We start from the raw sequence: 26,843 nt of genomic DNA on the forward strand, positions 1-26,843 counted from the left end.
CGACAACAACTGAACATTCTGCGCCGATGCAGTGCAGCTTGGGCTGCGCTTGCCAGTTGCCCAAGTCGAGATATGTCACCTAGCAGTTCACTTGATGTGGACAAAACTCGAGCCCTCAGAACGACCTGGACCGAAGCCGAACACAACTGTGGCCGGTAACGCGTCAAAATGAGTCCTGTGATACGGTGACACAACTCTACAACAGCGACGCGAGTCACGCTGGCGAGCGTAGATGCCAAACATCTCATCAAGCTTAACGCTGACGAAGCACTTCGGACAGGCCACGGAAGCGTTTGAAAGCAGAATTATGCCTAAGATGGCATTCACAGCATTGACCCCATCTGCCCTGCCCATGTCGAAACGGCTATTTCCGCGCCCCGGAATCAGATCAGATCAGATGTATTGGCATGCTTACTATCAGGTCCATGAGCTTAAGCTGACGTTGGTCGACTCAAGTCAACAACTTGCGGTATGATCACGGCGTGTACTTCACACGATCGAGCTCTAGGAGCGGGCATTTGTTAGACACAAGGCTATTCTCATGAATGACCACTGTTTGAAGCTCGATGTCCGGGTTCGGGGCCGAGTCCCTGACCATGTGGGGCTCGTTGCGACTCAGAAATGAGCCGCCCAGCACAAGCCAATTGTGCAGGTGCACAACCGCACAAACCAGACAGTCGGCAAGTACCCTCCCCTTCGAGCTGATTGTTAGCCCGGAATTAAGCTAAATGCGGTTGTCTTTGATGCCATCTACGCGTTGAGACGAATGCAACGATGTGATTTCAGTCGCATCGTTAGTCCCTGAAGAAGCGCACTCTGACAACTTCGACACTCGTCGAAATACAGCTTTTGCTGATAGCGAGAGCAGTGGTCCTAAGCAATTACGAACCCCCAGAATCCCGGATGTCCCCTTTCCCCAGGCACTGCAGGTCTTGCTCTAGAGGTCAGCGAATCGAAACAAAGTGCTTGCATCAACTCGGCACGCCCACAGCCGAACAAACTTCGCAGGTGGGGAATCGCGTATACTATACTATAGCAAGCGGGCATCAACCTCTCCTTTGTGACGACCACGACTTCTCGACATTTCTTCGTTCAGTATACATCAGCAGTCTGTGGTGACCCTGGAACAGCTGATCCTCACCTTGACGATATTCACCGCGTTCCTGATATCCGACAACGGGACTGGCAAGCCCTGCTACTGCTGGTAAGGTAAATCGGCCTTTATTTGCAGCCGTATTGTCCGGCCAAGATTTCGGACGAAAGACTGCAACTCAATCAATACTGTCACAGACACCCGGACAGCCTGGTCACCACGAGCGCTGCACAATGGCAGCCAAGGTCACGTCGACTGTCGCTTCCGACGAGAAGCAGCTCGAGCAATCGCTGTCAGAAGAATCGAAGTCAGAAAGCTCTCGAATGGAGCAGCGCGAATCTCAGACAGGACACAACAATGACGTCGAGGCTGGCTCACAGCCGGATACGCTGACTGAAGCCGACAAAGAGGCCGCCGCCGAGCCTTCATCAGATCCGAATATCGTTACTTGGGACGGGACCGACGACCCAAATCGACCTCATAACTGGACCAAGAAAAGTAAGTACGCAAACGGACATGTGCAGGAACTAGAAGGAAGTTGATAACCTTTGGACCCATGCTCCATTGCCGTACACCAAGTTCATCTGCATGATAGTCTGCTGACGTCTCGCGCAGAGAAATGGGGCAATATGGCGATGGTCTCTTCCATTTGTTTCCTCACGCCGCTCGCTTCATCAATGGTTGCTCCGGGCGTGCCGCTCGTCATGCGCGAATTCAATACCAATGATGAAATGATCGGCTCATTCATTGTTTCCATCTACATCCTGGGATACGCGATAGGACCACTAGTGATCGCTCCTATGTCAGAGGTCTATGGCCGATTGCCTGTATACCACGTCAACAACGTTCTCTTCGTCATCTGGACCATGGCGTGCGCTCTATCTCCGAATGTTGGAGCGCTTCTGGTCTTCCGACTGTTTGCTGGTCTCGCTGGCTCCTGTCCGATCACAATAGGCGGAGGTTCGATAGCGGACACTTTCAACCAGGAAGAGCGAGGAGGCGCCATGGCCCTCTTTGCACTAGGACCACTCTTCGGCCCTGTGATTGGCCCTGTAGTTGGAGGGTTCTTGTCTGAAGCCGCTGGCTGGCGCTGGGTGTTCTGGCTCATTACAATTGCAGCAGGAGTATTGACAACGGCAGCGTTCTTCCTTATGCGAGAAACATATGAGCCCGTGCTGCTGGAACGCCGAACCGCCCGCCTGCGCAAGGAAACAAACAATCCCGATCTCCGATCGAAGCTTGCGACCGATCTCACCAAGAAAGAATATTTCATTCGCGCGATCGTGCGTCCGACGAAGATGCTATTCCTCAGCCCAACCATCCTAATCTTCTCTGTCTACATGGCTATCGTCTACGGCTACTTATACCTCTTGTTCACCACATTCACCCTCGTCTTCGAAGGTGTCTACCACTTCTCCCAGGGCACCGTCGGCCTGACCTTCTTGGGTGTCGGCGTAGGATCGCTGCTTGGTCTGGGCGTCTTCGGCAGCATGTCTGACAAGCTAGTCAAGCGGATGACTGCTAAGCACGGAGGTGTCATGAAGCCCGAATATCGTCTGCCGCCACTCATACCCGCAAGCTTCTTACTACCAATTGGATTGTTCTGGTATGGCTGGTCCGCGGAGAAACATGCGCATTGGATCGTGCCGATCATAGGCACAGCAATTTTTGGACTGAGCACTATTGCCATGTTCATGTGTATCCAGACTTACTTTGTCGACTCATTCACCGTGTATGCTGCCAGCGCTATCGCCGCTAACACGGTGCTGCGAAGCTTGGTAGGTGCTTTTCTGCCGCTTGCCGGACCGAAGATGTATAGTACACTTGGGTAAGTAATCGCCATTGAAATTTTAAAGGCCAGAGCACAAAACTAACGAACGAGCAGTCTCGGGTGGGGCAACTCTGTCCTTGGCTTCATAGCCATTACTATGATTCCAGTGACCGTTCTCTTCTACTGGAAGGGCGAGTACATCAGGACACATCCTCGATTTCAGGTCAATTTCTAAGCGAGCTTCTCTCAGCAAGCTGGAGGCGTCAGATAAACATAACTCTTTCTTAGCGCCGCTGAACGGCAGCAGCAGCATCAGCATCAGCATCAGTATTTATCACAGCGCGGCGTCAATCAAGGGGATTACTTGATTAGGAAACTCGAAAGCGAAAATCGGACATGAGATTAGCACCTCCATCTAGATATCATATAAAATCAACTCAAAATTTATACAGCGAATCCGCCCGAGTTCTTCTGCCTAGGCTCGCCCGCCGCCTCAAAAGTCCCATTCGGCAGCACTCTGATCCCCTGAGCCCCACTCTGTCCCGGCGCGACCCAGGTCACATTGTGTCCCAAGCTCTTCATGAAAGCCACTGTCTCATTATTGTAAGCATATTCAAAAGTGACCTGATTGGGCGTCAGCTGATCGTGCAGTCGCGGCTGAAGCAAGGCCTCCGGCGCCGTCATGTTCTGATCTAGTACATGCAGAAGATTCTGTATCGTTGCGGTAATGATTCGTGAGCCGCCAGCTGCACCGATGACGAAGTAGAGGGTGTTGTTAGAAGCGTGTTCGACGATGATGGGTGTGATAGATGACAAGGGGCGTTTTCCTGGGCGGACATAGTTCGCTGGGGAGGGCACGTAGCCGAAAGCATTGGAGCTGCCTGGTATGGAGAAGTCGTTCATTTCGTTGTTCATGATCACGCCTGTTTCGGGAACCATGAGATTGGACCCGAAGAGAAGGTTGACGGTTGTTGTGAGGGTAATCGCCATGCCCGATGCGTCTGCTGTGGTAACGTGGCTAGTGCCTGGGGTTTCCAGCGATTCCAGACCGTCAGGATCGTAGTACGATACATTGAAGGACTGCTTGTCGGAAATTCTGCCGCGCACTTCTGAGGCGTATGCACTCGAAATCATCTCAGATTGATAGCGAGTCAGATTCGCGACGAAGTCTGGATCGCCGAGATCGGCTCGCGCTCCATAGGCAAAGCGCATGGCTTCGTCGGTGTGGTGTGTGCTTAGGTTGAGAGAGCCATCACTTGCAAAAGGTGGGTATCCTTCTAGGATCTTCATAACGCTGAGAGCCACAGCACCCGATGATGGTGCATCGGAGGCGAAGAGATTGTAACCGCGATACGTGATGTTGATGGCCGGCGCAACAATCGCCGAGTAGTTGGCCAAGTCCTCCATAGTCATGGTGCCATTTTCTGCCTGGAGCGCTTGAATCATCGCCTCTGCCATAACCCCAGTGTAGAAGACGTCAGCGCCATCATCAGCGATCTTCTGGAGAGTATCGCCATATCGCTTCCTTGTGATTGTGTCGTTCAGCTGGACCAGTGTTCCATTTGGCGCAAAGTCGATTGCCCATGTTGGAACCTCGGAGAGGAAATTGGGAATATTGGCTGAGGCGTTCGCCGACGCCATGTAGCGAACCAGATCATCGTTGACAGTCCAACCTTCGCGAGCAACCTTAATGGCTGGCGCCATGACTTCTGCCCATGGCAGCACACCGTAGTTCTCGTGCAAATACTCCAGACCTCTAAGCTCTCCAGGTACGCCGCTGGCCAGGCCCCCGAATATGGAAGCGTCCGTATTGTTCGTATACATGTCTTCGTATGCTGCAGCTGGTGCTGTTTCTCGGAAGTCGATCTGCTCATACGTGCCATTTGGCAGGCGGACTGTCATAAACCCACCGCCACCTATGCCTGAGTGGTACATGCCAACGACTCCTATGCAAAAGACAGTGCCAACAAGCTTGGCGTATCAGTGGCTGCTCTCGTCTCACTGGCAAGCATCACTTACAGCATCAGCAGCGTTTCCACCTGCTTTGAGCAAGTCTATGCCAATATTGCTACAGATCTCGCTCTCGCTTGCGACAGCTCCGAGATGGTCGGGCTCTTGCCTATACTGCATAGCTGGCAGGGCCATGGGCTTGGCCCCGGCTTGCACCACGAGTGGCGACACCGCAAGGGCGATTTTCAGAAGGAACGCCATTGCAAGTGCATGCGCCAGCAAGCCCGAGAACGGGTAGAGTGAACGAGGACACCTTTGCATATTTCCAGCAACCAGCCACCCTACCTCTAGCTCTATTCCAGGCACAGGTCCTACACCCACGAGCTCCCAAGCCCGTTCCTGGTGCGACCCCGTCGGGGCTTTACAACTTGATTCGCAGATCTTGGTTGGATAAACAAGCTCGTCAAGCGACTTCACGGTTAGCACGCGAGCTTGACGTACAGAATGACGTCTAGAAGCGGGGTACTTTGTGGTAGATCACCGTATTCGCTTTAGGGGTTGAGAAGGACCGTTGAATTGCCAGTTGTGGGTGACAAGAGAAACGCAAGATGTGAGGGCGAAGGCGTGATCGCAGACGACAGACAAGCCATCGGGGATCGGCTTCCAACTTTGCTGCGGCGGGCACTTTTCCGACGCAACATGATTGCCGTTCATCTATTTGCAGTGTGTCATGGTAGGGCGATTCCATTGATAAGGAACGCGATATTGGAGGATGATCGACAAGAAAGCCGAGGCAAGCAAGTCCAACCTATAGAAGCTTTTGCGCCCTTGGCGGATATGGGCGCGGGGCTTGAAAGGCGATCGATAAGAGATAACACCGCAGAAAACGAATGAGGACGTTGCAAGCTTGATTCGCTGCCACGTTTCTGTCGTTCCCATTGAAGGACGACGGTGGTGACGCGCGAGCCCAAGGTGCTTGGTCCAGGACGCTTCGCAGATTGATATGGTACAGAATCGACGACAAGACTAGAAAGCGTTCAAAGAGACTGGATTGCCGAAATCCGGGCTGCCTTCTTCCCCGCAAAGCTGATGACATGCAGCAATCGAGGCGTCTTGCTTTGCGTTGCTTTCGTCCGGCGCTGTATGTGGTACCGATACCGCCAGTCTCATGTAAGGTAGGCTTGCAGCCCGCATGATCGCGTCTCTATTGTGTTCTCGATGATGTCCAGGTTCTTCTAGAGGAGATCTTGTAACCCGTTGAAACGCAGAGGGCGTACCACCTAAACTCCGCCATGACCGACCACGATCACCCACCACCGCACGTCCTCGACCCTCAAGATCAGTCCGCCGGTCGCCCAGCTTCCTTGATCTTCCTGCATGGCTATGGAGACGATGCCGAGGGCCTGCCACAAGGTCTCGCCCAACAGTTCCAGTTCTACAAGAAACTGCCCTATCTGCGATGGGTGCTGCCCAATGCTCCATTCAACCGCGAGACCATGAATCGCGCGTGGTATTTACCGAAAGCCCTGCCCAACCCGCTGAAACCTCGTGTGCCTGGCGAGGCCGACGAAAGTACACTGGTGGAAGCGGCAGAGCATGACGATGCAGACGACGAGCAAGGAATACTCGCAAGCTGTCGAGTTGTAGACGAGCTGGTACAGGCGGAAATAGATCGAGGTGTCGAGCCTGGCAGAATCGTGGTCGGCGGCTTCAGTCAGGGCTGTGCGGTTAGTCTGGTGTGGGGTTTGACGGGGCAACAGAGGGAGAACGTTTGTGGGACGTGTTGTCTGAGCGGGTACTTTCCGCTGGCGAGCAGAATTGCTGATCTGAGGGATGAGGCAAACATTGCGAGGGATGACAAGGGCGACGGTATGCAGTGGTTCTATATTCATGGCAACAAGGACGTACTTGTGCCAACAAGGCTGTTCACGCAAGGGAAGGAGGAGCTGTGTAAGTGGATTGACGAGCAAAATCTGGAAGAGCATCTGTATGACGGGATGGGCCACAGCACGAACAACAAGTTGCTTCGAGATCTCTTGGGTTTTCTGAGTCGGGTAGTGCCGCCGTGAGCGTTACTCATCAATTAGATGACCGGAGGAAGAACATAGAGCATATTGTTTCAATTACTACTCATTCATGATAGAATGTCTCAGCAGAAAAGATTGGTGCCAGCTCGTCATAGTTGCGCGGCTTCCATGCGCTTGCAATGCTCGCTGGATTCGTCATTCGTCACTCATCAGTCGTTGGGCAGCGCACACGCAAATCCTTAGCCGCCTTCCATCAGGCGCTTTCACAATGCTTCTATCGGCGGAGAGATAGCGTTTGTAGCCTTGTCCTTAGCGTGGGCAGGTCTATTATCTCGAGTCAGGAACAATGTTTCCACGTGCAATCAATCATGGGTATACTCACAGCGCCGCAGGAATTGCACTTCTTGCCCGCGCTGATAGTCGCACCGCACTTGGGGCAGCCATTGTGGGACATAGTGATTGAGCTGGAGGCTTTTGGAGGATGTTTAGAGGAGCTTTGTGCGCGCGATAGTTGGATGTGCGACTTGAACAGTTGTCCGTGGCAACTGTAGGGTGTAGATGGGAGGGTGAGATTGATACTCTTAGGCGACCGCCTCACCTTCAAGTTGAGCAGTGACCGGGTCCGCACTTGGCGTGGGGTTGTCCGTCTGCAGCAATCACGATGCACATGCATTGGACGACAACCCTTCTAGCATTTCGCTCTCTGACTTGAATTGCTGCACTTCATATGGTATTTCGGCATCTTGCTCGCGTCCTTCCACGATCCCACAGGCGACGCCGTGGTCTCATGCTGCCCATGGTTGTCTACAAGCTAACTCTCCATCGTCCGTTTGGCCTTCATTCACGTGCTTAATGGCTGGGACTGTCTCGTCCATCTGGCACGCATCGTGCTGCTCGATCTGAGCCATGAGCTCCACTAACCTCTCTGTCCATCCCACTCTTGGATCTCAACAAAAGCCAGGAGAAGGCTGGTAGATCCGAATCAGTCCAGATCCCTCAGTATCAATCCCCAGCCCTTTTCGGTACGAGCAAGGGCGGCCTCGAATTGATGCAAGAACATTCGAGAGTTCCACAGGAACTTCCCAACATCAGCTTGGGCGACTGAGTCTGCATAGAATGACTCCAAAAGATCCCAGAGCTGATCCATTGCCTGGGTATCTATGGACTCTGACCGAATCGAAGCCGGGTCCCTGCGGCGAATCCTAGGCCGATCGTTGCAGGTTGAAGGAAGCTTCGACACGACGGAGTTTGCACTGCTCTTTGGCATGCCCGCAAACTCCTGCCCGCTGTAGTTCTCCGCGAGAACCACCAGCCACTGTCTTATCGCAACGTTCTTGTCGGCTGGGGCGATGGTTTGGCCAACATTTTCGGCCGGCTTGTCTACAAGAAGTGCATTGACGCTGCCCGCAGGTGCCAAGCCTATGGCCGCCGCTTGGTGACGCTTTGGTAGACCCTCGGTCCTTTGAGTAGATCCGCTGTCACTTTTATTGTCAGAGAAGGCGTTGTCGCTTGCCACACGTTTCCGCTTCCGCCGACCATGCGTCACGGTCCTACAACGACGTTCTGTGGTCATCGTCAGCAATGCTAGTTTACTAACCCTGTGGAAGAGAGATTGACCTTGTGTAGCGCGGCGTTTCGTGGGTTTGCGCAATATCGAGGGGACATTGTCGTCGTTGTGACGCCGGCGACCGCGGATGCGAAGGGCTGGAGTCTGGCCCAACTCACCATCACAGATAGGCTGTTTGCCAGGTGTGGGATCGTGCTCAGAGGTGTCGTCTTTGCCAGAGCCGCTATATCTGCCACCGTCGTCGACTATGCGCAAGCTACGCTCCCGGATCTCGGCGTTGATTGAGGTCGCCTCTGCTGTTGAAGTCGGCAGCGTTATGCCCGCAATGGCTGCAAGCTTGTCTTTTGGCACTCTTAACACGACCATCTGTGTTTTGCTTGCCATGTTGTCAGCACAGTCGATGGAGCTGAGGAAGAACCCCTTTCATGAGTGGGGTCGAATATTAGGTTCAACAAAGACTGGTTGAAGCGGGAGAACAGTGTCATTCGTTTCGAGTCCATTGCGGTCGTTTAGCGTAACTTGGATCTCCCGTGTAGGCGTCAGAAGCGCATGCAGTCGCTGCTCCATGGGTGCAGCGGCAGACCCGGCTGGGAAGTTCGACGAACAAGCTAAGGATGAACCGTACCCGCAGGATTTCGCACAAGCAATGCCGGCTAGCAGCGAGTCGAAGTTGCTCTTACTTCATTTTCGACCAGATGTGCTCAAACAAGTCGACTCATTTCCGCCGGAATCCTTCCTGGACAGGTCAGGCGGTTCAGGAGTCCTTAGACTCACAGGGCAACCACAAGGCGCTAGGTGAAAGGAAAGATACGATCTGTGGGACAAGGCATGTTACTTCACTTTCTAATCCTCAAATCTGTTTTGTGGTGTGCTCTTTGTCCAGTGCCGACAAAGCGGGCTTCTCTCAGTCCTCTCCATACTGGAAACATCGATTCTACCCATCGTAGTTCTAGAATATTGCTTGTCTCTCTGCAGGAGACGTGTTTCCTTCCAAAATTTGCGCGTCGTCAGTGACCTTTGGTCACCCGTGGGTGGCCGGTGTGCATGCGAGCTGTGCGTAATGTATTGTCTGCAGTTGCGTTCAGTACTCGGCGAATTCGATCCTTGCGAGTCTTCCCGGACCGCCCATGGACATTTGATCAAACCAAGCTAACATTCACGGTGAGTCCCTGGTGTCTGTGCATACTGAGAATCTCGCCTGCGATGCGCATCATCCTCCAGTAGTGCTTCTCGACTTCCGTCGACAATCTATCGAAGTCCTCGTGAACAGGTTTCATGATGCGAAAATCCGCAAACCACATGAGGCCCCGCTTGACAGCAATGTTGAGCACTGACCGCTCGAGATCCTCTCTGGTCAGGAGGGGATAGGCGGTCAAGGCATTGTTCCAAAACATCTCCGGGTCTCCGCACTGACTCCAAGTTGAATTGCGAACGGTAGCTCCGTCTGCGTCGAGGAAGTTGATCTTGATGACTTCTGTCCGCATCTCGGTCTGCTTGGGTACGGATGCAGGGACTGCCACACTACCACCGCTGCTCTTGCGGGCATCTGCGGCAGCAGTCTGGTTGTGCGGTGGTGAAGAAGCGGAGGGACTTATCGAGCCGATGATGGGATTCGCGCTAGTAGTTTCCACAGAAACAGTCTCGCCCGGCGTTGTTGGGGCGAGTGTTGAGGGCCACCTTCCGGGTCTGTCGGTGATGAGGTGGGACGAGCCTTGCAGAAAGATCGGTCGCGCAAAAGCAGTGTTGAGTTCTTCGATGGATGCTGAGTCCACCGAAGCGCTGTCGAGACCAATACAAGCAACCTTGTGCGGTGGACAGTGCATAGTGTCTGCTAAGCTGGCCTTGCGCTTCGTTGCGTTAGGACGAGGACTTGAGGACTCTGGCGGGCCTGTGACGACCGGGTGCTGAATAGCGGCGTGCGCCCGACGATTCACGACATTGACGTTTTGTGGGTTGTGATGTTGCGCTGACGAGCTTTCAGCGATAGCCTTGTCAACGTCGTTGCTGGATGAGTCGAACAGCTGCGCGAAGCTTGGTAAGCGAGTTTCCCGCCGCTGTGGAAGCGCTGGCACCGCAGCACTTGCGCCTTTTTCGTGGGTATGTTGGCTGGGCGTGCTTTTCTTAAACAATGGATTCTTGGGCGGCGGGAAGAACAAAGGTGGTGACCGTAACGCGCTGGGTCTGGTTCCAGGCTCATTGTTGATGCGAGGTTGGTCTGAATCATGTCAGCTATGTCAAAGGGTCATCGAGGTAACGAGCGATACCTTCGTCGGACTCACGCTTCACATTGATACAGCCTGATGCTTCTGCGTAGTGGTACGCGGAAGAAGTGCCACGGTCAGGGAGGTTGTAGATTTCTGCTTCTTGGTCTGGAAGCTTCGATGTAGAGCGGAAAGCAGCATAGTAGCGACACCTGATCCGATGTGAACGTATAAGCAACGCTGCTTCAAATTTGCTAGAGCCGCTTGTCTCCTCAACGAGGATGAAGCCTTGACCACGCCCTTCAATGTTGAGTTGCGATGCAGGTAGATATTTTGCCACGAGTCGCTCCTGAGTGGTTGCGCAGGTGAATTAGAAAGGCTGGGCCTGGCCGTCATGCATGAAGCTGGGCGAGAAGAGCATTCTGTCTAGCAGTTCAGCGTTGTCGCTAGCCTCGCGCAAGGCATCACCCAGCGCTGGATAAGCTTCGAGTTCCATCGCGGGAGATGTCAGCGTCGGCTAGTGCTGTCACACTCAGTGAGAACAAGTCAAGCATTCGAAGGATTCTTACTTCTGTTTCGACAGGGCTCTGCGGCTCTATGTCGCCGCCAGGGGACGATGTTGACACTATGTTTGAAGGACCGGCACCGCAGGTTGATCGTCAGACTTTCATAGCCAGCTCTTGCGAAGGAACAAGGCAGAGGACTGCCAATCACGAAAATTGGAAAGGTATGAGAGGCTGTGCACAATTCACTTCCAGACTTCAAGTCCGTTCCAAGTTGAGCACAGTGTTTGCCTTGAGAATGACATGCTCTAGCGCCTTTTGGCTTGGCAAAGACCTTAAGGAAGCCGCGATAGAAACGGTGGGTCTGGCCTGATAGACTCTGTGTGATGATGGTACGCGAAGCTCAGCTCAGCTCCCATTTGACAGTCCGTACAACATCTGCGTGTGGTTTCGATACCACACTGTACACAGTGTACACCGACCTGGAAGTGGGCGGTCCAGGCGCTCAAGCAGACTCCTACCAAGAGCAGCCGATGCTTCGTAAACCTCATCTTGGTACCCAACATACTATACTGAGTGGCCACGGGCTTCTGCGTGTCCATGATACATGTGCCACCGCCAGAGAGCTGTGAACGATCATTCCGAGCCTGTTGCCCCTAATGCATGATAATCTAAATCAAAGCGCCGTGAGCCCGTAGATTGTCCCGCGAGCCGCTCTACAGATCGCGCGAGGTTGAATACGGCGAGGCAAACCCTCTACCCGGAGTCCGAGTCAACCAGAAGGAGTTTGAGCTCCTCTTGGTCAACGTGAGGTTGATGCCAAGCTGGTCACGTGGAGACTGAGCATCGGAGAAATCCGGCCTCACATCACGAGCAAGGTACGGCTGATGAGGGACACTGCAGGTTTCAGGCCTCAGCGTTGCCTTTTGACCTCAGTGCCATCACACCATTCTACGCTTCATACAATCCAAATCCGTACAGAGCAACATGGCGAAGCCACGCCCGTTGACAGAGATACCTCGATTCCTCCTACCTCGTCTTTCCTGGACAAGTGCCACGACCCAGATCAATCCTCCACAAAGACATGCGCTACGAGCAATCACGCAGGGTAGTAGCATAGCGCAGACTAGACCGTTCAGCAGCGGACAAATTGCGCAAAGTATACCTCGCAGCATTCGACAAAGTACAACACCGCACTCCAAGCCGCAGACGCAACAACGGCGACCGCAGCTACAACTTCTGGGCGAGACGCTATCCGACATAATGGTGTCTATGTTGCGGCGAGTAGAAATGCGCGACGAGCGTTCTCGACGACAATTGTTCGAAAGAAAGACCACCACTTTGACACGCTCAAATTTGTGCAACGACTCCGTGGCGAGGGCTTCTCGGAGGAACAAGCCGTGGCTATGATGCGCGTGCTGAACGATGTTATAGAAGAATCGATCCAGAACCTCACACGCACAATGGTGTTGAAAGAGGACGCCGAACGCAGCACGTATACACAGAAGGTCGACTTTGCGAAATTGCGCAGTGAACTCTCCAATGCCGACAGCACAGAAGCCCAGCTTACCAGATCAAGCCATGAGCGATTGACAAGTGATCTGGCCAAGCTGAACTCCAGGCTTCGAGACGAGATTGGACGCACTCAAGCTAGCGTTCGGCTGGATCTCAATCTGGAGAAAGGGAGAATCAGAGAAGAGGCAAGCACTCAAGAGAACCGAATTAAGGAAACAGAGGCTCGAATTGAACAGGAAGTAGCCAGCTTGCGGGAGCGTATTGAGCTGTCAAGTTCTCTACGGTGCAGTGGTTGATGTAAGTGTTTCTATTTGCCTTCGAACGATTGCTGATCAACGCGACAGGGGCGTATGTACCGGTACAGCCGCTCTGATATTGGGCGCCTGGCGTCTTCTGATGTAGACTACTTGGGCACACGCTTCGAAGCGTCATCACCAATCCGGCAACCTCTGGTCAACATGTCTCACGGTTGGTGTACGAACCGCCGACATCGGTTGAATTTGAGCGCGGTCCAATCTCGTCTTGGCAGCGGTTCTGCTCATCCGGTGTATACGTCACTGCTCCGCAATGTACCTAAATTACTAGTAACATTTAGTGCAAGCATCAAGATTCGCGGAGGGAACCTCGGCAGACTCATCAAGCAACAAGGCGAATTCACACGATAACCGGCTACTCAAGCAGCACAAGATGGCAAACAGCAAGGTGCGATCATGGATCTACACCAAAGCGGGCTATCCGCAGACACTGCACTTGGGCGAGACGGAACTCCCGGCAGCACCTGCTTCCGGGCACATCCTAGTAGAGGTGAAGGCCACCGCATTGAATCCCGTGGATATCCAGTTGATGAACGTGCCTCTCAACTCTTTGCCAGGCCTCAATGCACCAAAAATTCCAAGTCGTGACTTCTCCGGCATTGTCCTTGCTGCAGCATCAGACAGTGGGTATGCAAAAGGAGACGAGGTTATGGGCATCTCCATGGATTTCAAAACCACAGGCTTCCTGACACAGGTTGCGAGCGTCGATGTGAAAACATCCTGTATCATCCCAAAGCCTGAACATATGGACTGGAAGCAAGCAGCAAGTCTGCCGCTGGTCTGGCTCACAGCAAGGACTTCAATCGAAAAGGCAGTGCCCTATATGAAGGCAGCGACTGCGTCCGACAATCGCATTGTGGTACTCGGGGGCAGCTCAAGCACAGGTCTGTACACAGTACGGATTGCACACGAGAGAGGCTGGAGGGTGCTGTCCTCGTGTTCCGGTCGGAATGTGGAATTCGTGAAAGGATTGGGGGCCGACGAGGTGGTGGACTACACCACATCGCCTACTGCTGTCGTTGATGCAGTCAGGAGGTTCCAGCCAAATGCGATCATCGACTGTGTGGGAGGCACGGACTGCATTGGTCTTGCGCCGCAGTATGTCACTATCGTTGGTGACAAAACAAGCAGAGCGACCATTGGCGGCAGTGCGTTGTATTACACACATCCGAAGATGTATCTTAGGTGGTTGTTCGGCTACCTTGGCCTCGGAAACTCGTACGAGTGCATCATTCTTGATGCGAAGAAAGAATATCTGGAGGAGTGCGCGAAGCTGAAAGGGGACGACGAAATTATCATCGACAGCACCTTCGACTTCGGCCGAGCGAAAGAGGCATTCGAGAGGATGGACACGGGTCGAGCCAGGGGCAAAGTCGTCGTGGAGCTCCACGGGTAGAGCCTGGCAGTCTTCTAAGGCAAGAACGAGCCAGATCAAAGATATGCTAATGTTGTACTACGACCGGCACTTTTCTCATACAACGACTGACCTAGTCCTTCAAAGTAGCAGGCAGTAATGTCGCGGCTCCCAAATTCGTGCAGCTGTGGTTCATTCCTCCCGTCATATGCGCTCTGATCTCCTTTCATTCGATTACTCCTGACGACCTTGTAGTTTGCCCGAATCGAAGAACGTCAGTAGAGCAATGACTCCAGTCCGAAGTATTGTCTTCAATTATGCCACAGTGATACCCGTGTTTCTGCCTTCTCCCCACATCTCCAACTTTTGCCTGCACGCAACAAATATTTGGTAACCGTCGCAGTTCTTTACGGTCGCTCATGCGCATGGCTCGAGCGTAAAGTATGGCCAAGCGAAGATCAGAAGAGCCACTAGACTCTGTTGCGATCGCGTCGCCAGCTAATAAGAAGGCGAGGGTGGAAGAAGTTGTCGACGAGGCACTCCCCATTCCTCCACCACCTCCGCCAGACTACGAGACCACGCAGGGCCACAGCGCTGAAAACGAGGATGCTGACACCGACGAGGATGAGGGGACCGGTGGTGAAGACGTCGCTGGCGGCGCGGCTCTCCGACAGAATGCGCCGCTCGAGGGTTACAGCGACCTGTACCTCGACACAATCAACCGATCAGTACTGGACTTCGACTTCGAAAAGTTATGCTCGGTGACACTGTCCAACATCAACGTGTATGCATGTTTAGTCTGCGGCAAATACTTCCAAGGACGAGGTCCGAAGTCACATGCATACTTCCACGCGCTCGAAGTTGACCATCATGTCTACATCAATATGGAGACGAAGAAGGTCTATGTCCTGCCGGAAGGCTACGAGGTGCACAACAAGAGTTTAGAGGACATCAAGTACGTCGTGGACCCAAAATTCGACGAAGAGGAGGTCCGAAAACTGGACAAGGTGCCCAAGGAAGCTGTTGAGCTGTCCAACAAAAGGTACCGGCCAGGATACATTGGTATGAACAACATAAAAGCGAACGACTACCTGAACGTCGTCGTACAAGCGCTCTCACACGTCGCGCCCTTGCGAAACTTCTTTCTGCTAAACAAATTTTCACCAACATCACCGCAACTACCGGTCAGGTTCAGCACGATGGTACGGAAGATATGGAATCCAAAAGCATTCAGAAATCATGTCTCCCCACATGAACTACTACAGGAGATTGCCTTACGGTCATCAAAGAAGTTCACACTCACACAACAATCAGACCCGGTCGAATTCCTGTCCTGGTTCCTGAACAACCTTCATCTCACATTAGGCGGGTCCAAGACGAAGCCGATGTCCTCGATAATACAACTGGCATTCCAAGGGAAGCTACGGCTCGAATCGCAGGCCATCACAGCAAAATCGGATGCTACAGGCGATCGATTGCGATTCGAGGAGTCCTCCAACATCTCCATCAACACCACTCCATACATGATCTTGACACTAGATCTGCCACCCACGCCGCTCTTCAGAGACGCGGTAGAGGACAAGAACATCATCCCACATGTTCCGTTGACATCTTTGCTGCAGAAGTACAACGGGATACAAGCGTCCGAGCGACAGGCACATCGCGTCCGCCATCGATTATTGCACCCACTTCCGCCGTTCCTAATGTTCCACATAAAGCGCTTCAGCATCAACAAATTCGTGTCGGAGCGGAATCCCACGATTGTGACGTTTCCGTCTCCCATCGGGCTGGATATGTCGCCTTTCGTCGAGCCGAATCCGTCCATCTATCCTCCAGGAGAGCCTATATACTACGAGCTGGTGGCGAATATCATCCTCGACACGATCAATGTCGCGACTGGAGGAGGTGAGGATTCGAATGCTGCGGATGCTGCGAACAAGGCGGTGGGTGGTGAAGGCGACAAAGTCGCGTGGAAGGTCCAACTTCGGGATAAGGCTGTAGCCAACTCACAGCGGAGTGACCTGCCGGAGTGGGTAGAGATTCAGGATCTGTTTGTCGAACGAGCTGAGGCGGAGACATTATTCACTCGAGAAGGGTATCTGATGATCTGGGAGAGGAGGAAGGAGAAGTCGAAAGGTGCGAATGGCACGACGAATGGAGTGGGCAATGGAAAGGCGAGGGCATAGAAGTATGTGTGTCTGGGTAACCGATATCAGCGGGAGGGCAGTGGACTTCGTTACGACGTCTTGCTGCGCATAATTCATCAATGACATGAATTGGGGCGGGTTACGAAAAAGAGTAGCTTTCAATGAGATGTCTAGTAAGTCAGCCTGTGGCTATGAATATATTCCCGGATGAAACTCAGGCTGTGGATCAAGGGTCGATCGTCCGCCCAATTGCGGGATGCACAGCGGCGCTGTGCTCTATCGTGTCTGTTGATGATCAGGTGAAGAAGAACCTTACAAAGGACCACAGCCCCACAGAACCTTTTTTCGTCAATATTCAGACTCGATGGTCCTTGAGTAGGCGTTTACAGCGTCGCCAGTTGAATCACGGTCATCCGGTCTCAAAAGAATCTACCTGGTCAACCGGTCTTGCGTGAGACTAGTCGTAACCATGTCATCCGGTCTCGTACAAAGCCTACATTCCCAGGCCAAGCTCTGTCCTGAAACAGGCTTCGTCGACGTGAAACAAACGTCACTACGCCATATTGACTCTCTTTCCGCTCTATCCATGCATTCCATAGGTCATCGTCGCTCTTTACAGTTCCAGCGGCCCTCAGTCATTTATCTCGTCGCTCCCTCCAGAGCGGCTGTCGGCCTTTATTGTGAACGATCGCGAAGCTTTTGAGCTGGACCGCCTGAACAGCCTAGTCGCCAGAGCCGCGATGCTGCGGTCAAGTATCATTTGGAGTGGCATACTGCTCCCAATGACGTATGCAGCAAGTCTGCCAGATCAAGCCGTCCTCAGGCCATCCCCGGTCATGCCATTCAATGGCATAGAAACCGGGGTTGGACATTTCAGTGAATGGAGCCGGGCAACTAAGAAGGAGTTCTTAATTGACTGGGAAGCAGGACGAGCTTCGGAATGGATATTCGTCCAAGGCAACGAAGGCGGCGACCTTGACAGCATGACCGCGGCACTGACTTGGGCTTATCATCTGGAGCACTCTACAATGAACACATCGAACCCCAAGAAAGCCATTGCTCTGCTACAGACCCCTACGGATGCACTGGATCTCCGGCCGGAGAACAAGCTAGCTCTTGACAAGTCGCAGATGAGTACGGGACATAGCGACCTCCTGACCCTTGATGAGCTTCCGGAGGACCCAGAGAACTTGGCCCGCGAGATCCAAGGCATCATACTGGTCGACCATCCAGCTCCCGTGAGGAAGTGGCGTGACGCCCCTATTCTCTCGATCTTCGATCACCACGTCGATAGCGGCGCGGGCCCAGATGCCAAGCCACGTATCTTCGAAAAAGTGGCAAGCTGCACGACCATCGTAGCCCGTCAAATGCTCGACGAGCTTGAAGCCCTACCAGAGGAGTATCACATGCCGCATGAGCTCCTCGAGCTGATCTTGGGTGCCATCGCCATTGACTCGAAGGGCTTGGAAGAAGGCACAGACGAGGACGTCAAGACGGCGAAAAGGATTTTCAAGCGCAGCAACTGGCGGGACCGCGATTTCGATCACCAAATCGAGAAGCTCACCAAGGAGCTAAAGGACGCCAAGAAGGACCTTGATGCAATGACTGTGCGCGACCTTCTTCGCAGAGACTTCAAGAGTGATTTGGTCGACACGCCATCACCTCGTACACCGACTGTGAACGTTGGATTTGCTTCGATTCCATTCTCTCTTGACGAGCAGATCAAAAAGACGGAATTTGGGGCTCTATTCGACTGGTTTGCCATCGAAGCAGCTTGGACTGCGCAGATTGGCATCGACATCAGCGTTGCGTTGAATAAGCACAAGATCAAGGACAAGGATGGGAAGAAGAAGAAGGTTCGAGAGATCGTTCTCAATGTGCGCAGCGATGTGCGGATTGATGAAGAACAGGCTGATGATCTGTTCCGTACCGTCTACAAAGCTATTGAGGAAAGTAAGGAGCTCAATGTCAACTTGAAAAAATGGCACCGGGCGGATGAGCTTGGGAAGAGACAGATGGTGTGGACGCATGAGAATGAAGATGCAGGGAGGAAGATCGTTCGGCCGATCATTGAAAAGGCTGTGATGGCGTGGAAGTAGATCAACAGAAGACATCTTTCCTATCGGGTTATCGGCATGAAGTATGTGTTGTATGTTCTCGCGAAACGAGGTCCTGTGCCTCAGCGTGCTCAGTCACTGTCGTGTCAGCCGGTTTGCGCTAGACGTCATCCGGTGACAGATGAACCATGATTACCCGGTCTTGTGAAGTGTCAGCTGTCATCCGGCGTCTCCAGGAGCTTCTCCAACTTCTTGTCCGCATCAACGACTTTCGATGAGCAATTGATGATGAACTGTGCCGACGTCTGTACACATCTCACACCAGACGACGGTCCTTCATGAAAGAAGTCTAGTCCTTTTTCAATCCCTTCCAGCAGCCCATCAATAAACCCCCGTCGCTCTCAAAGCCACCGAACAACACCAGTCCTCCAACACTGCCACCACCCCATCTACCAAAACACACCCCACAGAACATGGCGTCCCAAATCGACGCGAAAACAGCCCGCCTCCCCGTCTCCCGCCCGGACAACCACAGCAACCCGGACGACCCCAAACAGGCCTGGAACGCCGACAGCGCGTCGAAGTTCAACAACAAGAGCCACTCAAAGTACTACGACCCGTGCCAGGACTTTGCGAACAAGAGCATACGGTGTTTGCACCGGAACGGTGGGGATAAGGATATGTGTCAGGATTACTTTCAGGCGTATCGGGATTGCAAGAAGGAGTGGACTACGAGGAGGCGGTTTGGGGTTTTGAGGGAGGCTGGGACGGAGACAGAGGAGGGGAAGGACGGTTGATGGAGGTGGTGCGGGTTCTGTGTGAGCTTCTAGAAGAGGTGTCTGTGTGTGAGATCGGCGATGGTCATGGTTTGGGCGTGTTCGGTGTGCCTGGGGCCTTCGCTTGGGCTGGTGGTCGTTGCTGTATGTGACTGCTGCATGAACACCACAGGACAACGAGGCTTTCGGTCGCCGCTCGTTGACGGCTTGCAGATGATTCGCTCGCGACTGAACTTCGAAAGATCCGAGTGTGATGCGCAATGGTACAGGAGACCAGGGCATGGGCAGGCACTATACTCACCGAAGCCGGAGAACGCTCGCAATGGTCGTCGAAGCTAGTTCACAGGACACTCGAAATCTGTAACGAGCACCATGTACTGCCCAAACAGGATGTGGTAAGGACGAGCCAGTCGATGTTGTGGGACGAGTGCTTCTCAACTATGCTGGACGCAAATTCCGCCAGCGACAACAACAACCTCTGCGAGCAGATCACTTTGCTCTCAAAGTCACCTGAGCTGCAAGCAGACGAAGTGAAGTGATGGATTCGTTGCCTTGCCAATGTGGAGCCGATGGGCAAACAAACGGAGGCGCACAATTTACGATATTCAATACGAACCACATCTTCTGCTCCTCGATCGCACATCTCCTCTTCCCTTGCAACTCTCGACATTCGCACGAAAGTGTCGTCGACCCGCAGGTTTTCACCACTTACCCCGGCAAGTGAAAAACCATGGCGGCGAATGCTGAGGACAGCGATCACTCGGTCTGCGTCAAATGCGGCTCAACTTCAACTTTGCACTGCTCGGCATGTGAATACGACGAAGAGCGAGGATGTCAAGCTAAAACCCGGTACTGTAGCAAGAGCTGTCAAGCAGCCGACTGGGTGGAACACAAAACCAAATGTCTTCGAATCCGGCGAGTCAACAACCTCTACAGAAGTGTCAAGTCCGTTCAGAGCGTCTTCTATGGCTTCCGCAAAGCTTTCTTCGACATTGCTATCAAAAACATTACAATAACTCCGGAAAAGATCGTCATCCGCGAAGGCGCCTACGGCTCAAATATCACACTCCCATTCCCCGACGAGCTGATTCCTGACCCAAGGGATCAAGAAGCTGTGCTCGCTCATTTCGCTTGTGATGATGCGGTTGGCTGGATGCATCATTTCCTAGAGAAGCTGCTTGAAGGTAGGTCATGTTCTTCTACTTTGTAGCACTGCGCTTACTTACAATAGGCACATATCAAAGCATCAGAGAACTCAAGATCGACTTCAAAAATTGCACTCGTAGGATCGAGATGCCTGATAGAGGCTCTCCTCCTGAGGTCATGGTACATGGTTTCCCGCAACCCCCACAGCTCAAGAATCCCCATGTGGTCCTCAAAGTCACCGTCAGAGGAGGCCCAGTGTACGCCGTCGACATCGCAGGCGCGCAATTTGGTGTCCACGACCCGGTCTTGGGGTGGGACACTTACGCTGACTGCTACATCCAATCTGTCGCTTTCCAGGAGAATTTTGGTCACAAGAGAGGAAAATTGAGAGGCCCGCGAGACAAAATACAGCTGCTCACTAGTGATCCTGTCTCAGACGCTATTCTCGGCAATCAGCGCATGGTGGTCGATGATATGGAGATAAGATTCGACACCTGGCTCAGCAAGCACAATTATTCTGTGGCGAAGATGCTGAAGATGCGGAAGGAGGACCAGATGAAAGCGTTGAAAGACATGGCCGACACTCTCATCGGCGGAATGCAGAATTTTGCGGAGAAAGCATCGACAGCAAAGGACTTTGTTGTCGCCGTGGAGCAACGTTCTGGACGCCAAGCTTACCCAGGAAGTCATGTCACATATGTCTTCGGAAATGGTGGTCGACGATCCCTGGACGAATTGAGAAAGGAAGGTCGCAAGGGGCAATGGCAGAAAATACCATTGAAGGACAAAGAGTTTGAGGGCTTTGAGGTGCTGCGCAATCCCAATGACGGGGTGATCGTGCTGAATGTTGATTTCTGAACACGGAGACTTGCAAGTGCCTAAGAAGTCAAGATAGAGTCGCGAAGCTGCAGCTGGGCAGACAGTTGGATGAGCACAGCGTCAACGCATGAGATCTGACACGACGTCGGATGGAACACTGGACCGTCAAGCGCATTGACAGACAGACCTGGTCAGACTTTTGACTATTAAGACCCTGGCGTTGGAGACTTTAGACTGCGTCCGCAGGTGGACCAAGGTCTAGTTATGTCCATTAGGACAGGTGATCTTTCGGCTGTCGAAAGGGACGGCAATTGTGATGGAATCTGTCTGTAAAGGCAGTGATTGCACTTGAAGAAAGACGACCGAACGTCATTTGCCCCAGTGGTCTCCCTGTGCTGTGAAAATGAGTGCGGCATTCTCAAGTGGTCTCTTTGCAATTGACGCCTCTAAAACCAAAAGCTATTCAGCGCAACTGCTCCGCGCCGATCCCAGCACCACACATCGAGTTGATCACGAGCATGTATGATGGTTGAAGTATGTCCCTGGAATCACGACGTGCGAACATCATTCCAAGGTTGGACCACAGTGGAAACAGTGAACTTGTCCTAGGCCACTCGACTAAGCCTCCGAGCTTTGTTGGCACCTCGTTTTCCTTTGTTCCATGCTGAATCCTCGAGAGCTTGACATCTACGGGAAGCACTCTACCGACCAGGTCAAAGTCGATGTCGAAGGTCTTTGTTCTCTGCCAATAATAGGACGCAAGAGCTCGGTCGGCAGCCCATTGTTGTGCGCACGTCCCACCCACTCTGACCATAAATGACAATCCGTGTACATACATGATGTCTGCGAAACGGAAACAGGTGAATTCGTTCGCCGATTCTCGTATCACAGCTCATCACACACAAATCCGACCAGATGCTAACCCTTCCCACCGCCTACCGGCTACTCACCTTGGTGAGCCTGACATACAGCTCCCCAACGCAAGCCTCGACGAACGTGATCCCTTATATGCCCCAAGACTACACCTACCGCGGCGGCGTCAAAGATCCTAAGAGCGGTCTCGACCTCAACCCAACCGTTATGATCCCTCGCTATAACGAAGACAAATGGCTTAACTTTTGCGCACGGTATGACAATAACTTGAGCGGCTTCTGGATTGCCGGCAACAAGGCATCCGCAAATACCACATGCTACCAGGACAAGAACGTCTTGTCAGAAGACCCAACGACTAAACCAGCTGGCGTCAAGGTCTGGCCCAAGAGCTCTGCGCCTGGTCGCGGGCCCTGCGTGCAGCTTTTGACTGATAACCACGCTCTTGCGAATGAACGCGCGGGTTGGTGGCCTGGCCGAAACGTCAACTGTGTGCTCTTCTGGACAAACAACTGTGTCTATGACTACAAAAGTGACAGTGGGACCTACTTGCCCAACTCACCCGCAACAGTCCTACCGCCGCCGGGCATGGCGGTGTTTGAGGCAGGGCCCTGGCAGGACTCAACCCTGAATTCCATGTGGTTCAAGGACCCATTCAGTAAGAATGACCGAAAGACCGCATCGGGTCCTTCGAGCTATAAGTGCTATATCAGGGGCCAGACTTTTGATGGTAATAACAAGGACAGTCCAGTGGGATGGGGAATCAAGCCGGATGACAAGAGTCCTCCGCCCGGGGCGAATGCAAGGAACTTGCACTTTGGTGGGGAGGGAGACCGGTAAATAGGTGAGTGATCGGTAGGAGACGTTCAGACTCCGGTGGGTCATTCCAGCATGGCGAAAGGCGGAAAATCGAACGGAGGTATGCATGGACCAGATCATCATAGCTCGGTGAACATTGGTAGAGCTTGCACCGGGAGTAGTTTCAGCAATGGGGCCATCGACCAACATATTGACGGGTTCTAGGTTAGGAGGACGCTGAAGATTTAACGGTAGTTCGCTGGTACAGGAGGGATTTTGAGTTGAGCTGCATCTGAGCGTTAGCGGTCAGGAATGATCTATCGTGATCGTTCCAGCCAGGGAGGGCGCTGGGAACTGAGGATGCCTGTATGCCCTTGCCGTTGATCTAGCAATGATCTTACTCGAAGGAAAGAGCCATCCAAACTGTTGACTGACTCCTCAGAGGTCTCCCTGTTGTGCAGGCGGCCAGAAGATGTACGAAAGATTCATCGTGTCGCATCGTTAAATCCCTGGTCAGGAAGGACGCATGCACTTGCCGTTGACCAAGTAAAAGTCGTGTCATCCGGTCTTGAGTACCTACTATAAATCTGCATCTCCAACTGATCATTCTCCAAAGGCCACCCCGCAATACTTATTTCTTTGGACAAGTATCTCATTCTTCTACATCTTATGGCCGATACGAGTGTCACGGAGCGGCGGCTCCGGTCTATTGAGGACTTTCTTTCCGCCGGTAAGCTGCCACAAGCTCTCAAAGAGTGTCAGAAATGGGAGAAGAAAGGCGAGAAGTCGGATAGATTTCTGGTGAAGAGACCTCTCCATCGAGCAGACAGGGTGTACTGACAGCGGAATGACAGGCTCTCAAAGGCGCCGTACTGCTTCAGCACCAGGATCCCAATCACTATCTGAAAGGCGGAGAAGAATTACGGCAATTGTGCTACCGTGTCCCGCCAGTCACCAACCTCGATGCAATCACGACAATAAAGAAGGCCCTGAAGGCTAAAGGGCTCGAAGAGTATGGCAGCAGGGACCTATACAAAAGGGCGGCAAATGCCTCGAAGACGGCCGACACGACGCTACTCATGGCATGGCTACATGACTGCACATCTGAAGGAAGATATCAAGATGCCAACACGGTGTGTTACAATCACGAGATGTGCCAACAGGCCCTGTGCGGGTATATCAGAAGCTAACGTGAGCTTCTTGGCAGGCTGTCGCGGCTCTACGCAAAGCTTTTCCTAGCGAGCGAAAGTACTACTTCTGGACTATCCTCATGAACTTCTTGACACAGAAGGACACTAAAACGGCAGAGAAGGACCGAGAAACATATGGCAAGCTTGCCTATGCGTTAGTGAGCAAATCAGCTCAGTCCATGACAGCTGAACAGGTACGAACCCAGACTCGAAAAGAAACCGCACTCACAGACGCATTTCAGGCACAAGCGAATACGCAAGCCATCACTACACCAGAAGAGTTGTCGTTGCTGGTCGAAATCTATATAGCGAATGGACATGCGTTCGAAGCCGCGAAGCTCTTGTGGTTCATTTGGGGCGCGAAAACACACATTGTCCGCGATAAGGACCCAGATCTGGTCACGGCTCTTCTTTTCGACGCCTATCATGCCTCTGAGGAATGGTCAGAAGCGGTCGGTGTATGCCAGAACCTGCTGGATCTCAAACAAAAAGCCTGCAAAGATCCCGACGACCGGATCTGGAATCTCCTCGTGGAAGCTGCGGAGAAAGGCGCTTCACCAACGTAGGTACTTAGCCCCTCCCTATTGCACGATGCTGAAAGACACCAAGGCAACAGAATGCGATACAAACGCTACAATCTCACACGTTGAGGAGCGGGCCTAATCGGTCAGCTCTCGTTGCGGCAATGCGGGCATCGCAGATGCAGACCCAGAAGCTGTGCGAGACCTACTACAACGCGCACAAGACCAGGCCTTTCGCTTTTCAGGACCTTTATCCAGCCTTGAGTGCACTACCACCTGCCCAGCGCGAGAGCTTCCTACGATACGTCGAGGACGATGTTCGAGCTGGAGGGGGGTTGACCGAGCGGACACTCGTGCTCAAAGTCAAGAGGCTGACACGGAGTCCTTCACCAGCTCACCACCTTGAGCACGCAGCGCAAGCGTTGAAGCTCTATGGTGATGCCATCAGAGGAGATCCCGAAGAAGCCACAGCTAAAGAGCTCCCGGAGCTCGCGCTTCTCGCGGCCATCTCACTCGTCAATTGTGCTCACGCGTGCTGTTCACCAAACATCCTATATCGCGCTCTCGCGCTGGCTCATCTGACGTACAAGAAGTACAAAGAATACTTCCCAAACACCTTACTGCTCATAGAGCTGTGCCGCCATTTCGGATTCTTCAGCCTCGCGATGTCCACATACGCTGGGCTGTCTGTTAAAAACCTACAGCTCGAGACTGTATCACATCATCTTTTCACGCGCATCTCTACACTACACCCCCATAAGCCAACCGGACTCTCTACAAGTGCCGACGGTCCAGAGGGCGAGACGTTGCTGGCTCCTTTCGACGCGGTCAAGTCCGCATGGAGATTGAACGTCAGAGTTGAGGAAGGGTTGGCCGACAGCATCAAGAAGGGGTTGCGCGAAGGCGCCTACACTAATATTGTAAATGCCGCTGCCACCCGAGCATCGGTAAATACGTCGATTGGAACTGCAATCTACCTCATCGAAGAGCGGAGGCTTGTTCGTATGACAGACTGCGGCAATCCTGAGGTTGTACACCTCAGTCAATTCCGTTCCCTCGAGGACTTGCGCGATCTAAGAGACTTCTCTATTGTGCCAGCGAATTCTGCCGAAGACCGAGCTTCATGGGACAAGCTCAGCTGTGGACCGGTCCCTGGAAAACAGTGGCTGGCTGTAATGTACTTCTGTGAGAACCTTCGGTCTTATCTACGGCAGGGTTCGGGTACAGCTGGCACTGGATCTGCGATGCTCGAAAAAGCTCATGGTTGGGCTGTCAAAACATCCGAGAAACCGTCGCACGAATCCGAGTTGACAACGCAGGAGCAGAAGATGGAGAGGCTAACGCACTCCATATACAACATTATCACTGGCGAATACACTCCCACTAAAGCAAAAGAGCTTGCAGTCTGGCCGGCTAACCTTGAGGCGACTTGCGAGCTTATATTAGAGATTCTTCGAGGCTGGCTGGCTACACTTGTACCAACACTCACCCTGGTCATGGTTCAGCTTCCGGGCGCCATGGTCGGTTCTGCACGGCTGTTACACAGCCTACGAAGCGGCCAGCCTGGTCCTGACGTTTGCCAATTGGGTCGATCGATCAAGAGCTGGTCTAGCGAAGGGCTATGAGATTCAACGTAAGCTGAAGTCGAAGGGCGCTGCGGAAGCGAAGCAAATGGCCGAGGACTTGAAATCATTCGCAGCAAAATTGCCCGATGAGCCCATGATGGTCAAACTTCGCCAGGCAGCGCACGAGCTCGCAGACACTGTCAAGCTGCAGACTCGCGAAGAAGAGCACCGACGGTCGCAGTGGAGTTTGCTCGACTGGTTCATCGACATCGTCAGAGGCACCCAGCCGTCTCGTACAGCAGAATCGATCGCCTCGCTGCCGCCACGCGACGAGGAGTTCGAAACGGCATTTGAGTCTTTCCTTGACTTGATGGGCGGCGACACGGCCCTAGAACTTGCGGTCGGTGAGTGGCTGGAGAGTATAGATGACTCCCTGGCTGGAGTGATGGCGGTAGATGTTGAGCGGGGAACGGGTTTGGCATAGAATAGAGGCGCGAATGGTCATTTGGAAAAGAAGTCATAAGGGCCGCCCGGTGGGAAAGGGCATGCATAACGACATTTGATACCCCCTGCTGCGTTGCATTCGTTTGGTGGGATCATTGATCTCCTACAGAGTCCTCCCCAGCCAGTAAACCACATAGAATGATTTGAACCGATTG

The 26,843-nt window shown here is 53.0% G+C and overlaps 13 protein-coding genes across 13 annotated transcripts; 10 read left to right on the forward strand and 3 right to left on the reverse strand.

The window, feature by feature from the left end:
- Nucleotides 1-1,326: 1,326 nt before the first annotated feature.
- Nucleotides 1,327-3,099, forward strand: AB675_451 (putative transporter; the record flags this gene model as incomplete). The annotated part of the gene is made up of 3 exons (XM_018144663.1): nt 1,327-1,591; nt 1,709-2,921; nt 2,979-3,099. The coding sequence occupies 3 exons, from the start codon at nt 1,327-1,329 to the stop codon at nt 3,097-3,099; spliced, it is 1,599 nt and encodes a 532-aa protein (XP_018005569.1).
- Nucleotides 3,100-3,308: 209 nt separating this feature from the next.
- Nucleotides 3,309-5,075, reverse strand: AB675_452 (Gamma-glutamyltranspeptidase 2; the record flags this gene model as incomplete). The annotated part of the gene is made up of 2 exons (XM_018144674.1): nt 3,309-4,835; nt 4,884-5,075. 2 exons carry the CDS (start codon nt 5,073-5,075, stop codon nt 3,309-3,311), a joined length of 1,719 nt encoding a protein of 572 aa, XP_018006046.1.
- A 1,031-nt stretch (nt 5,076-6,106) lies between these two features.
- Nucleotides 6,107-6,883, forward strand: AB675_453 (Acyl-protein thioesterase 1; the record flags this gene model as incomplete). Its single annotated transcript, XM_018144685.1, has 1 exon — nt 6,107-6,883. The coding sequence occupies one exon, from the start codon at nt 6,107-6,109 to the stop codon at nt 6,881-6,883; it is 777 nt and encodes a 258-aa protein (XP_018005676.1).
- Nucleotides 6,884-7,823: 940 nt separating this feature from the next.
- Nucleotides 7,824-8,792, reverse strand: AB675_454 (uncharacterized protein; the record flags this gene model as incomplete). Its single annotated transcript, XM_018144696.1, has 1 exon — nt 7,824-8,792. The coding sequence occupies one exon, from the start codon at nt 8,790-8,792 to the stop codon at nt 7,824-7,826; it is 969 nt and encodes a 322-aa protein (XP_018005934.1).
- A 755-nt stretch (nt 8,793-9,547) lies between these two features.
- On the reverse strand, nt 9,548-11,714 carry AB675_455 (uncharacterized protein; the record flags this gene model as incomplete). The annotated part of the gene is made up of 3 exons (XM_018144707.1): nt 9,548-10,623; nt 10,673-10,958; nt 11,595-11,714. 3 exons carry the CDS (start codon nt 11,712-11,714, stop codon nt 9,548-9,550), a joined length of 1,482 nt encoding a protein of 493 aa, XP_018006031.1.
- Nucleotides 11,715-12,099: 385 nt separating this feature from the next.
- On the forward strand, nt 12,100-12,923 carry AB675_456 (Protein FMP32, mitochondrial; the record flags this gene model as incomplete). The annotated part of the gene is made up of 2 exons (XM_018144717.1): nt 12,100-12,271; nt 12,322-12,923. 2 exons carry the CDS (start codon nt 12,100-12,102, stop codon nt 12,921-12,923), a joined length of 774 nt encoding a protein of 257 aa, XP_018005750.1.
- Nucleotides 12,924-13,314: 391 nt separating this feature from the next.
- On the forward strand, nt 13,315-14,337 carry AB675_457 (Reticulon-4-interacting protein 1, mitochondrial; the record flags this gene model as incomplete). Its single annotated transcript, XM_018144728.1, has 1 exon — nt 13,315-14,337. The coding sequence occupies one exon, from the start codon at nt 13,315-13,317 to the stop codon at nt 14,335-14,337; it is 1,023 nt and encodes a 340-aa protein (XP_018005852.1).
- Nucleotides 14,338-14,738: 401 nt separating this feature from the next.
- AB675_458 (putative mRNA-splicing protein ubp10) lies at nt 14,739-16,481 on the forward strand (the record flags this gene model as incomplete). Its single annotated transcript, XM_018144738.1, has 1 exon — nt 14,739-16,481. The coding sequence occupies one exon, from the start codon at nt 14,739-14,741 to the stop codon at nt 16,479-16,481; it is 1,743 nt and encodes a 580-aa protein (XP_018005473.1).
- Nucleotides 16,482-17,278: 797 nt separating this feature from the next.
- On the forward strand, nt 17,279-18,541 carry AB675_459 (putative exopolyphosphatase; the record flags this gene model as incomplete). Its single annotated transcript, XM_018144749.1, has 1 exon — nt 17,279-18,541. The coding sequence occupies one exon, from the start codon at nt 17,279-17,281 to the stop codon at nt 18,539-18,541; it is 1,263 nt and encodes a 420-aa protein (XP_018005567.1).
- A 431-nt stretch (nt 18,542-18,972) lies between these two features.
- AB675_460 (Cytochrome c oxidase-assembly factor cox-23, mitochondrial) lies at nt 18,973-19,296 on the forward strand (the record flags this gene model as incomplete). Its single annotated transcript, XM_018144761.1, has 1 exon — nt 18,973-19,296. The coding sequence occupies one exon, from the start codon at nt 18,973-18,975 to the stop codon at nt 19,294-19,296; it is 324 nt and encodes a 107-aa protein (XP_018005407.1).
- Nucleotides 19,297-20,005: 709 nt separating this feature from the next.
- Nucleotides 20,006-21,279, forward strand: AB675_461 (uncharacterized protein; the record flags this gene model as incomplete). Its single annotated transcript, XM_018144772.1, has 2 exons — nt 20,006-20,459; nt 20,507-21,279. 2 exons carry the CDS (start codon nt 20,006-20,008, stop codon nt 21,277-21,279), a joined length of 1,227 nt encoding a protein of 408 aa, XP_018005685.1.
- An 876-nt stretch (nt 21,280-22,155) lies between these two features.
- On the forward strand, nt 22,156-22,950 carry AB675_462 (uncharacterized protein; the record flags this gene model as incomplete). Its single annotated transcript, XM_018144783.1, has 1 exon — nt 22,156-22,950. The coding sequence occupies one exon, from the start codon at nt 22,156-22,158 to the stop codon at nt 22,948-22,950; it is 795 nt and encodes a 264-aa protein (XP_018005955.1).
- Nucleotides 22,951-23,577: 627 nt separating this feature from the next.
- On the forward strand, nt 23,578-26,668 carry AB675_463 (uncharacterized protein; the record flags this gene model as incomplete). Its single annotated transcript, XM_018144793.1, has 5 exons — nt 23,578-23,709; nt 23,763-24,041; nt 24,116-24,660; nt 24,708-26,022; nt 26,066-26,668. 5 exons carry the CDS (start codon nt 23,578-23,580, stop codon nt 26,666-26,668), a joined length of 2,874 nt encoding a protein of 957 aa, XP_018005511.1.
- Between the last annotated feature and the right edge of the window lie 175 nt (nt 26,669-26,843).

The sequence above is a fragment of the Cyphellophora attinorum genome, assembly GCF_001299255.1.
Source record: "Cyphellophora attinorum strain CBS 131958 chromosome Unknown Contig1, whole genome shotgun sequence".
NCBI classification, from domain to species: Eukaryota; Fungi; Ascomycota; class Eurotiomycetes; order Chaetothyriales; family Cyphellophoraceae; genus Cyphellophora; species Cyphellophora attinorum.